This window comes from Canis lupus, chromosome 15 (genome assembly GCF_003254725.2).
Source record: "Canis lupus dingo isolate Sandy chromosome 15, ASM325472v2, whole genome shotgun sequence".
Lineage (NCBI taxonomy): Eukaryota > Metazoa > Chordata > Mammalia > Carnivora > Canidae > Canis > Canis lupus.
In genome coordinates this window covers 33,101,506-33,119,759 of record NC_064257.1, presented here as the reverse complement: position 1 = coordinate 33,119,759, position 18,254 = coordinate 33,101,506, and the positions used below count along the sequence as shown (strand labels likewise).

Here is an 18,254-nt window from a genome sequence, read left to right as displayed (position 1 = left end):
TGTTTCAAATACTGGAACAAAAGCAGTAGTAACTGCTGGCATGACTCACCACAGAACCAGAGACACTTTAAATACAGCAGGTCTCTGGGAGACAGTTTGAGGAGAAGAGAGAGCATAGCCTTGGGAGTAACCTACCTGTTGGCTGTCCCCACCTCACCACCAGCTAGCCTGTGACTTAGGATAAGTTATTGTTTTCTGGCAGCTGCTAGGCTGCATTTATGGAAGGGCATCAGAGTTTCTCTCTCACTCGCTGGGTAGTTGCAGGCATTAAGTGGATAACACCCAGGTTCTGGGGCAGCCCTCCCTAGACTTTAGATTACTCCCATGGAGCTCGTAAGGAATCAAAAGTTAACAGAAAAGGTAGGACAAACTTCTCCTTTGTGTTCTTTAAGAGACAAACTCAGTAAATGATCCTTAAAAAGATTTACCAGCCTTTGACCTCCTGAGCAAGCACCACTTACTGTTGGGAAAGCAATCTCAGCGTCTTCGAAATTAAAATCACACATATTAATGTTTCACCATGCTTCTCAGACCTGGAGAGGCCAGCAAGACAGAACCAAGAGAAGCTGGTAGCAACAGGATCTAAAGCAAGTGGAAAGTGTGAGAGGGAAACACAGCCAGCCCCAGAATGTTGCCTTTAAGACCAGGGGGGTGGTCTGCATTATCCAGGTGGGTCCTGACCAGGGAGGGAGTCAGCAGATCCAGAGTGAGCTGCCAGGCTAAGGTTTGGAAGGTTCCACACTTGTTAACAGTGGACTTTCCCAGCCAAGTACAGGGGAATTTGAGGCCAGTTGAAACAAGGAATTGGCCTCTCCCCTCCTTAGAGACTTTTCTAGTTGTTTCTGAAAAAGCCTAAAAGGAAGAAAGTTTGGAATCTAAGACTGCCTAAGAAAAATGATTTGTTTTTGTTGAACAATGGATGATCCAATTTGGAAATGATGCAAATGTAGCTTTTTACTTACCTTCAGGTGTTCAATAATAATCAGCAATTACTCTGTGATACAGTTCTGTGCTGTTCAAAGTTGTGAGAATTAGTCCTTTCAACCTGACTTTGCTCACATCTTAAAGTAGTTTATGTGGATCTGTTTAATGAATGGGCTGTTTTGATAAGCATTGAATAATAGAGGAAATGATCATTATACTTGGGAACAAATTTGTGTGCATTAATTTTCAAATAATTAAAGTGGGAATGGAAAAACATTTGTAGCTACCAGCATTCTCATTTGAACAGTACCTAAGAATGTATGCAATACTAAGACATATTTCTGCAGGATCTTTATAAAAACAAATTCAAACAAACTCTAATCATCTAATTTACATAAGTTTAAATTGCTTAGACTCTTTACAGATACTTTTGTGGAGGTTTCTGTAGATCAGTTGTTCTCAGAGTGAGGTCCCTGGATCAGTAGCATCAGCATCACTTAGGAACTTGTTTGAAAGGCAAATCCTCTGAATTTTTTGGGGGGATGTTTAGTTTGATAAGTTCTTTATAGATCTTGAATATTAGCTTTTTATCTGATATGTCATTGGCAAAAAACAATCTAGCCACGAAACGGGCAGAAGACATGAACAGACATTTCTCCAAAGAAGACATACACATGGCCAGCGGGCACATGAAATAATACTACACATCACTTGTCATCAGGGAAATAGAAATCAAAACCACAATGAGATGCCACTTTACCCCAGTGAGAATGACTAAAATTAAGACAGGAAACAACAAATGTTGATGAGGATGCAGATAAAGGGGAATCCTCTTACACTGATAGTGGAATGCAAGCTGGTGCAGTCACTCTGGAAAACAGTGTGGAGGTTCCTCAAAAATCTAGAACTAGAACTACCCTATGACCCAGCAATTGCACTACTAGGTATTTACCCCCAAAGATACAGATGTAGTGAAACCAAGGGGCACCTGCACCCCAATGTTCCATGATAGCCAAACTGTGGAAGGAGCCAAGATGTCCTTTGATAGATGAGTGGATAAAGAAGATATTATCTATCTATCTATCTATCTATCTATCTATCTATCTATCTATCTATCATCTATCCACACTAGAATATTCCTCAGCCATCAGAAAGGATGAATACCTACCACTTACATTGAAGTAGATGGAACTAGAGGGTATTATGCTGAGTGAAATAAGTCAGTCAGAGAAAGACAATTATCATATGGTTTCACTCATATGTGGAATATAAGAAACAGGTCATGGAACTGTAAGGGAAGGTGGGAATGGAGGAAAATTAGAGAAGAAGATAAACCATGAGAGACTCTTAAATCTGGGAAACAAACTGAGAGTTGTCAAAGGGGAAGTGAGTGGAGGGATGGGATAACTGAGAGCCCTGAATGTTATACTATATGTTGCAAATTAAATTAAAAAAAAAAAAAAAAGAGAAAAGAAAGGCAAATTCCTCTCTTCCCCCACCTCTTGAACTGGAAACACTGGGGTGGGGCTGGAAGTCTGTGTTTTAGCATGTTTAGCATGCTCTCCTGGGGGATTCTTACATTTGTTAGAGATTTGAGAAATGTTACCTTAGGGAAAACTGAGTCTAACTTACATAACTTGGCCTTATGATAACCTTACTGTTAGTCTTTAATCTTCCCACTTTGGCCTTATTGGGACATCATTTACTTAGAACTTTGGAAAATGACCTGACCTCCTTCTGTTACAACCATTACCATCCACCACTGCCACCAAACCAAAAATGTGATATCAAAAGCCAGTATGAAATAGTCTGAGCTCTTGTCAAGGCCAGAAATGATGTGTTTCATTTTAGGAAGAAAGAAAAATGAATAGAGCATTTTTAGCTTTTGGTTTATGGAATGAAGGTCGTGCTTTATCTACTAGTCTCCTCACGCATGCGTGATTGTAAAACTCTCTCTCCCCAGGGGGGATATGATAATGGAATATTTGATCCCCATCCCCAAATTTCCAACCTCTGGTTGTAATTTCTATAAGAAAATTAAGAGTCTACAGAAAGGTCACAAAGTCATTACCGTTGGGGGTGGGGGTGGGGGGTGGGAATAGCACAACCTCTAAGGAGAAGAGCAGCAGGGAGGAATTTGGGATGGGGAAGGGGCATTCTGCAGGATGGGCAGGCCTTAGATCTATCTCTCCTTCAGGACCCTCGAAGCTATTGCCTTGAAAGCAAAGGTGGTCCTTTCCGGCTCAGTTGTGCCCATGAAGATTCTCTCCAACACTGCAGAGGGGGCAGCTTTTTGCATGCTTTTGCCTCCTGCCTGGCTTATTTGATCAGGATAAATTTTGGTTGTTGACAAGGTCACCTGGGATGTGCCTCATGCAAAGTCTAAAGCCCAGCAAGCTAGTCTTCTATCATGGATATCTACATCTGAGGCTGCCAGCTGCGGCATCCTGATTGGTCCTCTAGCTTAAAAAAAAAAAATTAATCCAACATCAAAAATTAGGAGATTTTACAGAAAAATTTGGATTGCAAGCTTTTTAAAAAATATATTTTTATTAACCAATCTGGCAACACTATGTCCATATTGGATCATTTCCATATCTATAGAAAAGGAGTAGATCTGAGGACGGGTTTTCTGTGTCAGATGCGACAAGCAGAATCCAGTTCACCACATTCTCTGCCAGTCCCTACAGTGCCTCTGAGGCTACCATTGGTTCCTATTTATCATTGTGTATGTAGTTTGATTTCCTCCCAAAACACTACAAATAATGGCCCCAAACTGGAAAAACTCTGATGTCAATTATTTAAATAGGACCTCCATCATCAACAAATACCCTGATATGTTCCCCTACGAAAATAAAGGCGCAATTGTTTTTATCCCAAACATAATGTTTAATGAAAGAAGCCAGGCTCTATGATTCCATTTATATAAAGAGCAAGAGTGGGCAGAGTTCATCTAGGGTGTTCCAAGTTGGGATGGTAGTTCTTATCCTTGGGGAGAGGCTGGAGTGTGGCTTCGGGGATGTTCATATTCAATTTCCTGATCTGGGCGCTGGTACCTGGGTGTGTTGTCTTTGTAGAGATTCATTCACTGGTATCCTTGTGCTATGTGCATTTTTCTGTCTATGCATGTTCTGCTTGAGTCCAAAGTGTCCTTAAAAAAGTATGTGTGTGCTGAGAGCTCACATCCTGATTTACTTACTTATTTATGTGACTTACTAGCTAATATGTATCTTCAAATAAGCCAATTTCTAAAAATTTTTTCCCCTAGTGTTTGAAAAGAGGCTAAGATTCTTAGTTGGGTTTTCTTGTAGGTCTTAGGGTTATAAAACTCCTGGAGAACCATGTTTAAAATTATTAATCTCAATGCCCCTAGATATGTCTCAATCTCTCTGAATTATTCATTTAAGGAAGTTTGCTAGGCGGTACACATTCGAAGCTGTTTCCTACCTGAGATTGTCTTTATTTTGCCATCACATATGAATCCTGGATATGGAATCCTTGCAGCACATATTTTCCTCTAAAGGGTCTATAGACATTTTTACATGATTTTCAGTCATTAGTATTTGAAACAGGAGACCAATGGAATATTGGCTCTTTGGAGGATATTTTATACTTTTTTGTTCTTAAATTTATTTGTGATCTTTTCAACTGATAAATTCATTTCTATGTATTTTTATTTTAAAAAGATTGATTCTTTATATTTGAAGCTAGAAATGCTTAAACAGCATATATCAAAGTAGGTTCAGTTCTGCCTAGGATCTGGTATGTACTCTCAATTAGTCAAAATACTTTTCCCAAGTAAGAAATATTTCTATATTATTTAACAATTATTTCTCTTTTTTAATTTTCTTTTTTCAAGGGAGACCTATTATCTATTGGCTGTGATATTTCATCTTCTCTGTACATTATTTTCATTGCTTTTAACTTATCCCTTGTAGTTAGGGAGAATTTCTTGACATCATTTACTATTTTTCTTATTCTATTTTTTGCAGAGTCTAAATTACTTTTAAGTACTTCTATAATGGCTTTGGCGTTAATTTCACTTTTAAGATACATAGGACTATTTCCAGTGAAATTATTTTTTTTTCTAAACATTTCCATTTTCATGGTGTGGACTCTAGGTTTCTTGAATCACGTTGAAATACAAATTATTCAAGGTTTCCTGAACTGAGGCATGTGATGAATTCAATTGTACACTTGTGGTCTAAAAATTAAAGTCAAAGAATCACAAGTCAGATAATTTCTAATTTTTCTATTTCTTGAAATAACTCTATTTTAGAGAAAGGTAGCTCTACTGATCTTAGAAATTTTTACTTCATTCTTAACAACCTGTAGACAATTCTACTGGGTTCTGTATTTATTCTATTTTCTGTTCCTATGAGGTATTTTTTACTTGCTTGCCATTGATTTATGGCCATGGAAGAGTTGAACTAGGCTCTGATAATTGGTGGGTTTATGCCAAAATATCTCAAATAGAATTTGTTTTGAAGGAAGAAATGACAAACACAAAAAAAGAAAGAAATGACATATAGTTAAATCATCAGATTGCTTGCTTACTGATTTTGAAGACTAAAAGGCATGGAGAAGGATCTAGAGCCACAGCTGTACTCACAACCAACATTTAGGCTTCACGCCATTGTGGGAATCAAAGACAATAGCTCCTTCTATGCCCAATACTCTGCTTGCTGAGACTTTTAGCAGGAACAAAGTCTGAGGCCTTCCCACATGTAGCCCCTATGCTACTTAAGGGGTGAGATGAGAGAGTCCTAAGTACTGGGCTTCCCAATGAGTTCCCAATGTCCTCCTCTTTTTTGAGTCTCAGGACAATGCCGACTTCACCATTTTGAGTTAGGATTGTAGTAGACATTTTTTACTAGCCTCTCTGGATCCATGTTCTATGACCCTTTCTAAAGAGTTGTGATTTGCATCTAGATTTTGTGTGTTTCTATCATGCTTATTCCATGACCAACTTGAGAAGTGGAACACATGACTCGGTTAACACTAACCCCCTCTACTCCACAACCAGATCAAAGATTGTTTAGGAGATGGGTATGTGAGCTAAGCTTGTCCAATCAATGTGACTCTCAGAAATTTTGCTGAGATACTGGGACAAAGACTCCCTTTCCTGATGGATTTGAAAGAGGAGACATGCAGTCCTGGGACCTGTTGTCAGCTGTCTTGAGACCATGGGGGTGCAGGAACTAGTCTTAGGACATATTTGACACCAAGGCAGAGAGAGTGCTCTTAGAAAAACAAAATAAAACGAAACTGGGATTTAGTGACATCTTTGAGTAGCTGAATCTGTCCTCGTTAGATTCTAGGCAGACATTTCTCTATATTTACATTTTTCCAAGTCATTAAATTTCCTTTATTGTTAAGCCACTTTCAGTGATGTTTTCTTTGGATACAAATGGGTCTTCACTGGTATAGAGGTAATAGCTCTAGGTCTACTAATTCCTCTTCCTAACTTCCAGACCTTATTCTCAGGAAGAGGGCAGCTTTCATAATTTTTTTTTTTTTTAAATCCAGAACTGCATAGACTGTATCTGGAGAATAAAATCCTGTAGATTTCTGGTCTGTAGATGGCACCAGTCCTTAATTTAAGTGGTCATGCAGATGTTTTCCAATGTGAATATTATTTTGGTCACCGTATTAGTTTTCCATTACTACATAACAAATTGCCATAAATTTAGTGGCTCAAAACAATACATATTTATTATCTTACAGTTTCCTGTGGGTCAGAAGTCTGAGCACAGCTTATCCGAATCTTCTCATTGTCTCACAAAGCTATAATCAAGGTGGTTGGCTGCCTTCCTTTCTGGAGTTTATGGTCTTCTAATCTCACGTGGTTATTGAAAGAATTCAGAAGGCACTTGGGTGGCTCAGTTGGTTTAGTATCCACCTCTTGATTTCTTCTCAGGGTGATGAGGTGGAGCCCCACATTGGACTCTGTGCTTAGCACAGAATGTGTCTGAGAAATCTCCCTTTCTGCCCCTCTGCTCGCCCTCTCTTTCAAATAAATAAATAAAATCTTTTTAAAGAAAGAAGAATTCAGTCCCTTGTAATTGTAGAATTAAGGCTCTCCCTTTCTAGAACCCATGATTCCCTGGCACATGCTCCTTTCTATAGGCAGTTCATACCATTGCTTGCTTCTTCAGGGCCAGCAGGACAGTGTTTCCCTCCAGTTTGGTAAAGGTGGAGTCTTGTAGATTTCTTGTAACATGAACACTGTAGTGATGTTCCATGACCTTTGCCATATTCTGTAGATTAGAAGCAAAATGTTGTTCCAACCCGCTCTCTTAGGGAGAGGATTAATTAAGAGTGTGACCTGTGGGGTGGCACATTAGGCTGTGTCTACCACAGTCTTTTAAATTACTCTTTTCAAAATAATTTAACTTTTTATTTATGTAGCAATACTAGATATATCCCCAACCACTTGCACCATACTTTCATTTTACTCTTTTTTTTTCTTTTTTCTTTTTTAAGAGATTTTATTTATTTATTTATGAGGGACTCAGAGAAAGGCAGAGACATAGGCAGAGGGAGAAGCAGGCTCCCTGCAGGGAACCCAATACGGGACTCGATCCTAGGACCCTGGTATCGCAACCTGAGCCACCCAGGTGCCCCCTTTTTACTATTTGACATCATATTGATCTGAACTATGATTTTGGTGTTTCTGAGAGATAGAAGCCAGTGGGGAAAAGTGGAAATAAACCAAGCAACTACACATCACAGAAACTCAAAAAGTAGTCGCAACTATGATTTCACAATTCCTTGTTCCTTATGCCTTTGGCTCTGTACCAGCCCATCTGTGTTTGCCAACACCCGACAGAGGCACTGTGGGGTCTGCTTCTTCCATTTAATTGTAGTGTGGGCTGCTTTGAATTTTACTTTGACGTTCAACAGCGGCTTACATTAACACTTAGACTTATATGAATGGATTTCTTCTGATGTTGATTCAGCCAGCAGCAAATTATCTACCTTGGAAAGAGTGGGGATGAGATTTAGGTGTGAAATTCATTTCTGACTGGCGCTGAAGTCCTGGTTTACCTGGCACATTTCATCCAGTTTGACTCAACCAATTTTTAGTAATGACATTTTTAAAGTGACTGAGTTTGCCTCCCTTGTCAGAATTCTGGCTGTGAAAAAGTTAATGATTGCAATAATAACCTTAGAAATGATTTTTAAGAGACCACTAGGGGGGAAAATGAGTCTGTGAATTTTATTTTAAAATGTAGTAAAGCTAGAACAGATAAGTTGGTTGAAAATTATCCTGTTTTTGGTTTTTCGTTGTGATTTAGGAACCATTGTAAGATTTCATCCATGTCTCTGTGTTCTCTGTCCTCAAGTCATAATTCTAGTGTGATTACATCAAAATTATCTCCACAGTAGCCAACTGTGGTGTTACAAACAGAGAATTAAGACTTCAGGAGGTGAATAAGCAGAAGCAGCAGGAGCTCTAGAAATGGAGAGGCATAAACCTTCTGATCTTCTGAAAATGTTCCTGAGGACAGCAAAGGAAATGGGGGGTGGAGAGAAAAAAAACGTGGTTTATTACATAAGCCAGAGTCACTTCTAAATGGAAAGAAGGTGGATCCAATTTTTCTCAAATGGCACTCATGAATCTTTCTCAAGCAAAGGGACTTTGTGAGATGGATCATATTACCGTTGCATTCTATATGGATGGAAACATTTTTCAAAATGCAACATGTGCATATTTTTTGTTATACAGCCGACAGCCATTATATAAAAATAAAATCATTTTTAAACTTTTATGACAAAAAGCACTTTACCTGATTCTATTTTTTCTTTTCTTTTCATGCAAGAATATTTCTCAGGTTATTATTAAAGGGATTATCATAATCAGAAACTGATTTGTGCATGAAATACTGTGGTGAATACATTTATTGGGGAATGGTCAGTGTACAAGGCTGATGTTAATATAGAAAGTTAAATAATCACTTATAATTATTTAGTTCTGTTTCTTATTTCTTTTAGCTGAGATCACTATATTTTGTGGCTATTCATTTTGTTTTACCCTAGGAGTACCCTTTGTGCATCATTAAAAACTCATCTCACAGGGTCAATCAAATTAACTTAGGAAAGATTCCAGGGGTCCACATGGCACTGGCTGAAAAAACAATGTTTTATATTCTTTTCTTCTTTTTAAAGGTTTTATTTATTTATTAGAGAGAGAATGAATGTGCATGAGTGGGACCCGAAGGAGCAGACAGAGAGAGATAAGCAGACTTCCCACTGAGCAGGGAGCCCGATGTGGGGCTCAATCCCAGGACCCTGAGATTATGACCTGAGCCAAAGGTAGATGCTTAACCAACTGAGCCACCCAGGTGCCCCAAAAATGCTTTATATTCTTATTTTCTGCTTTTCATACATAAGGAGAATTTTTTATATGTATGCAATATACTTTAATTTTAACATGGCATCAAGCAAAGATCTTCTGAGCACCATGGGGAAAACTGGAGTTCAGGAATCTCAACAGAGATAAATTGTACCCTAAAAAAAAACTCTTCCTGATAAGTGTGGAGAGCAGTCTATATAGAAGGCCACACGTTTTTGTATCAATCAACATTTTTATAAATGTTTTTATGATGGATTAGAAGTTCTGTTCATCAGATTTATAATGTCTCATGATAGATGGGGAGGCTGACAGAATGGACAATGATCAAAATGACACAAGACAACCCCCTTCACTGATTGAAATTCAAGAAGAGGGTATATGACCGGATACACCCTGAAAGTGACTTAAGTTTTTCTTTATTATATTTTAATTTTAGATATTAAAAATGTTTAAAAGTCATACGAAAAAGGAAATGTGTTTCTCATGTATTCGCTTTCTAACTGCAGCTTTTCATCATGTTTTATAGATTTTTGAAAAGAATGTGTATGTGTACATGCTCATACACATATTTATACATTTTGAATGTATATAAGTAATACAGAAACATGTTACCCTGTGAAAAAATATTATATGTGAAGTCCTGCTGTAGTCTGCATGTGTCCCCCCCACCCCCCCCAAATCCATATGTTGAATCCTAACCCTCAAATATGGTGGTAATAGGAGGTGAGGACTCAGGAAAGTGATTAGGTCATGACCTTTATAGATGGGATTAGTACTGTTCTCTCCTACCACTGGTACTATTCATACTAATTCCCTATAACCAAATATGTGAATTTTTCACATGCCGACCAATTCTCTGATACCAGCTGGGTGTCCTGCAACTCTGTGCAGCTCAGACACGGTCCACCTGAAATAAGCATCAGGTCCCACGAGTCAAGTGCTCAGTCCCACAGGACTGTTCTCACTTCAGACACCAATAACAAGTCCTAGGTTGTACCCTGTATTCTTGATCAATTGGTTACAAATTGAGGTTCCCACAACCTTCTCCTTGGGTGAGATCTGGAAGGGTCCTGGGCACAGGAGCTTCTTCCTCTGTGGAGTTGGGGTACATCAATTTCCTAGCACATACATGGGAGCTCTCCAAGCCTCTACTTTAGGGATGTCTATGGAGGCTTTATACGTCACCATGATAGATTATTATGCATCATTAAAAACTCATCTCACAGGGTCAATCAAATTAACTTAGGAAAGATTAGGCCCTTAACTTAGGAATGATGGCCCTTCTTTCCTCCTCAGAGAATAGAGGATGGAGTTGAACATTCCAGGCTGCTAATTATGGCTAGTCTTTCTGATGACCAACCCCATCCAGGAGCTATTCTGGAGCCCACCAAGAGTCACCTCATTAGAACAAAAGACATTCTTATCACCTAGAAAATTCCAAGGGATTTAGGAGTTCTCTTTCAGGAACCTGGGTCAAAGACCAAATGTTAGAACGAAAGATGTTCCAAGCACCCCTATTGCTTGGGTAGTTACAAGGGTTTTAAGAGCTCTGTGTCAGAAACCAGGGGCAGAAACCAATATATATATATTCCTTATTATTTCACACCTTTAAGCACCATTGTGCAAGCTTTTAAAAATGTAATCATGACTCTGTTGGTGTCGTTGTCACCTAACTTGTAGCAAGACATTGCTAAATGAGAGTGGTTTTCCTCTATCCCTACTTTTGGCATTTGTATCCTTTTTCTTTTTTTGGAGTGGGGCTGCTTTCCTTCTCTCTTCTGCTTGACACAGAACAAAGGCTGGTCAGTCAGAACACTTTATCACTCTGGCTACATGTGATTGGTTAGTAGTTGACAAGCATTACAATCCAGGTCAATCAAGACTTTGGCTGGGGTTCAAAGAAGCAGATGCTGCTTGATCTTCAATCATATGCCATGAAGATGGCATCAACTGGGTTTCGCTCACAGCCATATTTGCAATGATTTGGAAACAGCTTCTCAAAAGGTGAAGTAAACTCAAGGAAGATAAAGCATAGGGATACATAAAGCCAATTCTAATCCCTTATAATTTCCCAGCTATGTCGTAAATTCTCCCCTTTAAAAGCCAGGTTAGCTAGGTTTCTATCACAGATATCCCAAAGAGTCATAGTTAATATAGAAATAAGGTGTAGTTAAAAGAAATGGAGATATTTAGCTTGTATAAGAGACAACTGGCAGTGTAAGAGAACTCCCTCCCTGCACTTAAACAACTGTTGTGTGGTAGTAGTCTTATTCTGAATAGCTTCATACTAGAATTAGGCTGTAATTTAGAGAGAGGTACATTTTGGCTCTAAATAAATAAAAACGTCTAACACTTAGGGCTGTGTAAGAATGAAGATCTGCTTTTGCAGGCATTCGGGAAGCTACATCCTGGAGCAGTAATGTGTCAGCAAGAAACTTCTATGCCATACAAAGAATACCTGTGGGTGTGGCCTAGGTCTCAGTCCTCAGGTCATTAAGGGTGGCAATAATGGGATGAGGGAAGCACCCATTGGAAGATCGAGGTCTAGCTAGGTTTCAATTCATACAAGATTTAGCATATGTCTCCAGGGAAGAAAATAGCTAACAATCTCAGTTTACATAGAAAGGTCTTTTCATTGTTTCTAGAGTAGCAGCTAGCATGATGGCTTGTCGCTACTACTATTTACTACCTAGATGAAGGAAAAATCTTGGCCCTGGTAGATCATAGCAGCTTCCTCCAACCATCTCCACTCTGAATTCATACAGGGCCCACAAGTTTAAGCCCTTCTAAGTCACTGGAAACTCACAAACGAATATGCAGAGAACTTTTCAGTACTTAAAAAAAATCTTCCAGGACCATGCACCTGTAGGTCATAACAACAACAATAACAAGATAAAAAACAGTTTATTGTTCATGTTTTATATTTTAGGTATTGTTCTAAACCTTTTCTCAAACTCCATGAGGAAGGCATTATTATATCCTTGTTGTATAGATGTAGAAGTTGAAGTTCCAAGAAGTAAAGTACATTGTCCAAATGTCACTCAACTCTCAGCTAATGAATGGCAGAGCTATAATTCAAATATAAGCCTATCTGACTTCTGTTTCTCTTAATCAATGTACTATAAACAGTCGCTAAATGAAGGACATCAGAAATTGTAAGTCAGAAGGCATAATAATGGCCTCTTTGTCATGTGTAACAAACCTATTCATACCAGAAAGCAGCTGTACCTCAATGACCACTCACTACCATATACACTTCTCATCTAAAACTGTATTTGGGAAGACCATATGAATAAAGTCTTGATATTTATCAGGACAGATCCTTCATATTATTTAGTTCTGGGATTATTTCAAGTGAACTCTTGCTATTCTCCCAAATGATTAGGTTTCAAAATGTTTAAGACCCAATATTTAAGCATCAATTTGATGTTCATCCCATTTTCTCGTCAGCTGAACCATGTATTTTTGAATTTGTTGCAAGATACACAAATAATTTTAGTTCAGTGGATCCATAAAGTAAGGTTAGCTTTGCTAAGTTTGGCTAAGTTTTGGCCCTAACAGTTATCTCCTGATATTGGCATTGCCCAGAGATTTGGGAAATGGAAGCATCCTCCACTCATTGTTCCCACATGTTTTCCTTGGTTCTGAATGTGGTTTTACTTTGCTGTTTTTCAGATACAATTGTCTCATTAGAAGGTCTATGGCTGTGTTATCCTGGCTCATTATATCTATTTTTTTCTCGTATTTTATTTTTTAGCTTTTAGATGCCCTTGGTCAAAACTCCCACGCGTGCTTCCTTCCTTTCCCGTGGTTTCTGCCGGCAGCAAAAACAGTCTCAGAAATTTCCAGCTGGCTGAGAACAAAGAGAAAACCACAGAAAATATGGTGATAATAGCTGCTGCTTCTGGCACAGGTTTCTCAGGGGACTTAACTTCTTAGGCCCCATAGATAGCAAAGAATCAAAAGCTGGGAGGAGAGTAGAGAGTCAGCAGTTAAAAACTCCTTCATTTTTTCAGTCATGGATAGAAAGCCCAGTGAGATTAAATAATTTTCCCAAAATGATTTAGCTTCTGGTATGATGCTGGCATTAAAATCCAGGATGCTGACTCTGAGCTCAGTGCTCTCACCAAACCCCATCACTGGCCAAGCCCTCGTTATAAAGCCGTTCATAGTGTCGCTGAGGAGGATGACACCACCATGATGTTTTATGACTTGTTCCTTCATCAGTCAGCATTTCAGGCATCCTCATTTATTCCTTTTTCAGGTAAGCCAAGACATTGGAGGACCTTATAACCACTATCTGTGATACCAGAGAACTTAATGGTGAAACTTATTCTGGCAGCTTTGTCTTTGACCGTTTTTTAAGAATTTTCTATCCTGTGGAGGTCTGAGCAACAAAAGGGGTCATCTGCATCAGAATTAAACAACTGTCTTAGTGCATAGACTTGTGTAAGTCCACAGCACCTGTTGAGCTAAAGAAATAGTGAGACACAGTGGCTTTTGGTTTGCGAGAAACAAAATGAATGTACAGTCATAAAAAAGCTCAATTTTATGGATTTATGTATTAGATCTTTATTATTAATATTTTTCATTATTTATTTCATAGATTTTTTGGATCATTTTGTATCTGACTGTGCTCCCCCATTTCTGTCTTATCTCTGAGACTCAGTTCCCATAAGCATACCAGAGATTATTCTGCTTCTAACATTTGGTTCATCAGCCACAGTACTTTTGATCAAATTGTGCTCCTAAAATATCCCAGTAAAAGCCTATATTAACGCATTTTTGGTTTATACTTTGCCTATCTGCAGTAGCCTTTTCACTATGCTCCATGTGATGAAAGAGCTCCGGATTGGAAGTAAATACTCATTTACTACCTCAGTTTAGCAAGCATTCCAATATTAACCAAAGCCACACCAATAGTGACAACAATTGTGGAGTTGGTACTTTGTGCCAGGATCCAGAGGCAGTATGGTGACTAAGACATGGTTGTTGCTAATTTGCGGGTTCCTTGAGGGCACCCCTGGGCCCCGTTTGTCTTACTGCTCCTCCCTGCACCTGCCCTGCATCCTGCATGCAGCAGCATTGGGATTTGGCCAAGCACAGATGATGTGGAAGGGCTTTCCGATAGAAGCAGGGTTTGAGTGTGGACAGAGAAAGGAGGTGGGCCTGAGGACAGAAGGGTTTGCTGACCCGGAAAGCTGAACTGACTTGGGCTCAGCCATGTCTCATCAGCAGCAAGGCCAGGGCGAGGCAGGGCCCTAAGGGGATGTGTGTGGGGATCCTGATGCCCAGGAGAGTACAGTAGGAGAGACCCAGACACACAGGGCGCAACTCTGCAGCATCTTGCAGTGAGAAGAGTAAGGTGATGCCAATGAGGATGAGAGCTTTTCTTTGGTGAGCATTTCATGTGTGCCAGACACTTTCCATACATTCTTTCTATGAGTCTGACAAAGGCTCACACATTAAATCTAGGCTACAATTGTATCTTGTCCTCACGAAGAAGTTAATTGAGCTGCTCATGGTCACATGGCTGGTAAATAGTAGAACCAGGTTTAATCTCAAATCCATCCAACTCCAAAGTGTCTGCACAAATGGTGTACAAATAGGTTATACTCTGCCCTCAGACACCTTCACAACTGGTTGCTCCTGGTCAAAGTCTATTCACAGAAGGATTGTCACCGGGGTGAGATCCTTGCTCTTTTCCAAATTGGAGGAAAACTATCACTGGAAAAATCTTTCTTAGTAGAGGATCACTGTTGACAGACAACAGTGGCAGATGTGAGAAAGTGCTCGCCTTCTGGTCATCACAGTTGAGGAGCTTCCTAAAGGGTCAAGGGACAGGTCTGGAGAAATCTGGAACCTGAATGCTGGTTTTGCTTCATTCTACATGCACATTTCTTTGCTATTGTGGAAAGTTATTTCTGTGCTGATAAATGATCTTCTCGATTTCTCATCCCCACACTGAGATTGTAAAATAATTTCCTGCTCCAAAATAGCTTCTTGCTCCCTATAGATTGAAATTGCGATCTCTCCAAACCCTTCCACACTCTGGTTCCAGAACGCTTTCCCCATCTTTTTTCCCCATTTCTCTCCCTTTAATCCTGGGTCCTGGAACAAGTGTCTTTCCCAGATATAACCATGCCTCTTCTTTGCTTATGCTGTCCCCTTTGCGTGGGGATGACCTTTTGCAATCCGACCTCCTCCCTTCAGATTTCAGTATCTATAACCGGAAGTGATCCTTTCCTTTCTAGCTAAAAATTCTGTTTTATCTTCTTAAGCTTCTTAGGTCAACCTTGGAATAATACAGTTGTAGTAAGGTATTTAGTGGATTATTTTAACAGCTGGTCCTGGAATAACTCTTAGGGAGGAAAAACCACAGATGCACAGCTAAGGGACTTGCAGGAAAAGGTGGTGTTGCCTTCAGCAGGAGTCCAGAGAACAAAGGTGATGGTTATTCTCCAATGAAGGAGACAATGAGATGAATGCCTTGTGCTTTTGAAAAGATGATTGGAAGGAGAGAGTGGATAGAGAAGCGAGAGGGGCATGTGTACGAAGGTAGTAAGAAGGTGGCCAGATAAGCACTGTGGCTGGATTTCCTCAGGGGTCAAGTGGCCAAAATTCCTGGATGCTTGGTTGGCTAAAAGGCATCTTAAGAACAGAGAAACTTAATGTCTAACCTGAAGCTGCAAGTTTAATGGAACGCACACCAGATGTTAACCTTACCTCTGTAACCCTTCAGTAAAGTCTGTTATAACCAGACATTCTTTTGGTGTGTGGTTGTGAATATGTCTGTCTGCCTGTTGCAGTGTGGAACCAAAGTGAGCTATAGTGGGCAGCAAAGCAAGAGCCTGGATGTGACCACACCCACTGGACCTGGCAAAAATCTGGGACCGGCGTTGAACCTTGAAAGTGGCTCAAGCCAACCTCATTTAGGTTGCAGCAAATAGTTATATACTGATCTTATTTTATTTCCTAAATGACATCCTCCTGGAAGGCAAAGCTCACGTACCTTTTGTTCATCTAAAAGATCTTCTGATGCGATACTAGAAATAATGATGCCATCTGTGGAGCAATTTTACTTCATGATAGAAAGAGGCAGGACCTCAAAAGTGAAAAGATCCAGATTTGATTTCCAGATTTTGTATTTCCTAGCTATGTTAACTTGAGGCATTTCCTCCCATGAATCTGATTTCCCATCTGCAAAATGGAAAAACACTAGCTCTAATCCCTAGCTTGTGAAAATGAAATTTAGTTGTCCCACTCTACAAGGATTTATGGAGTGCCTCCTATGCGCAGAGGAATTGCAGAGCTAAGAAACCAGAGCATCACCTGGTCCCAGCCCTCGTCTCCAGCAGCTACATGTGAGCAAGCACCACTGGCAGCCACACTGTGTCCCCTGGTTCTTAATGGGAACCTGGAGGGTCTGTTTTTCCATCTTATTTGCATAGATGGCTCTAATGAGACTGAAATTGCGTGAAGTCGAAGCATTATGAGAAAAGGGTCAATCTGGTGGCAGTTTTGTTCACAATGCTTGTTTTCTGGAACGTGCAAATGTGATCCCTAAAGCATGAAAGTCAGTGCCTCATTTGCCCTGTGAATCTAGATATTATATCTGTTTTCTCCTCTGGGGAAGTTGATGTTGGGCTACCTCTGGCATTACAGAGTCTATCCAGCTTTGGAAAAATCATTTGTATTTCAGGAGCTCTTGAGCATCACCACAGTAATCAATGATGCCCTGAGATCTAAATTCTTATTGCAGTTCAAATATTAATTGGGAAAAAAATCACTACTTCAGGGGAAGAGATTGAGTGTGTACTTGTGTGTGTGTGTGCACGTGTGTGTATGTGGATATGAGAGCAGAAATATCTTATTCTTTGTTCATGGTGGTGGTCATCCCTCTGACCCACCATGGAAGCCTTAGTTGCCCTTTCATAGTAGGGTTAATTTGCAAAGAATCCTAATTCTCTCTCTTCCAGCGCCAAACGTGTCCATGAGCTTTTCAGAGTTTGAGAGTCGAGTTTGAACAAATGGGAGCAAGGGAGCATTTGTCTGCAAAAATTATCTCTTTATATGAAGAAAATAAAATTCATGGAGAGGTGGTTATAATGGGAAAGTCACAGATGCTGAAAATAAGTCTTAATGATTCAACTATTTGGTGATGAAATTACACTTAATGATTTCTGTTTTCATACTCGGTTAGGAGATACATTGTCACGTATGATGCAAACCTGCTCCACTGCTACTTAGTAAAGTGAAGGGAATTTTCCTTCCTTTTTTTTCACTACAGCACTTACCATTTAGCACAGTGAATCTGCAGTTTCTCTGTGGATAGACTCACATCTTTATTGAGTGCATACAGTAGATTTTGATGCAGTCCTGTTCATTCATTCCTATAATTGAGCTGACAGTTTGTGTCAATATATAAGGAAAATATGTCATATATATGCTTATGTATAGATAGAACAGAAACACACAGAAAAAAGATATTTAATAATGCAGGAGAGGTCCTTAGATAGGAAGCTGATGACATGAGATATGATTTGCTCTTCTGGAAGAGTCAGGTGCTGGGCTAGACAGAGAGGGCATATAAGGGAGCAAAAGCTTTTTATACTTGAAATCATAAGTGCTCAGCTCACCAAGTCCCACTTCCCACTGTATCAGGGACCTACAAAAGTTCCACTGTTCCCCCACAGGTCATTATAGGGAGAAGAGCATTACAAGGTGGATCTTTTGGAAGAATTTAGGGTCACCGTTTGTGCTCAATTATGGATGTATCTCCCAATCGTAAATCAAATTATCCCACAATTTAGTGATCTCAAACAAATGTTTATTGGGGCACGTGGGTGGCTCAGTCGGCTGGCTGAGCAACTGACTCTTGATGTCAGCTCGGGTCACGATCTCGGGGTTGTGAGACAGAGCCCTGCATCAGGCTCTGTGCTCAGAGGGGTGTCTGCTAAAGATTGTCTCT

At 39.7% G+C, this 18,254-nt stretch overlaps 1 protein-coding gene across 1 annotated transcript in view; it reads right to left on the bottom strand.

Moving 5' to 3' along the window:
- PLEKHG7 (pleckstrin homology and RhoGEF domain containing G7) overlaps window positions 1-13,526 on the bottom strand; it is a 77,408-nt gene extending 63,882 nt beyond the window's left edge. The window contains 2 exon segments of the mRNA XM_049094250.1: window positions 13,071-13,136; window positions 13,411-13,526. Of these exon segments, the coding sequence (XP_048950207.1) occupies window positions 13,071-13,136; window positions 13,411-13,526 (182 nt within the window).
- Between the last annotated feature and the right edge of the window lie 4,728 nt (window positions 13,527-18,254).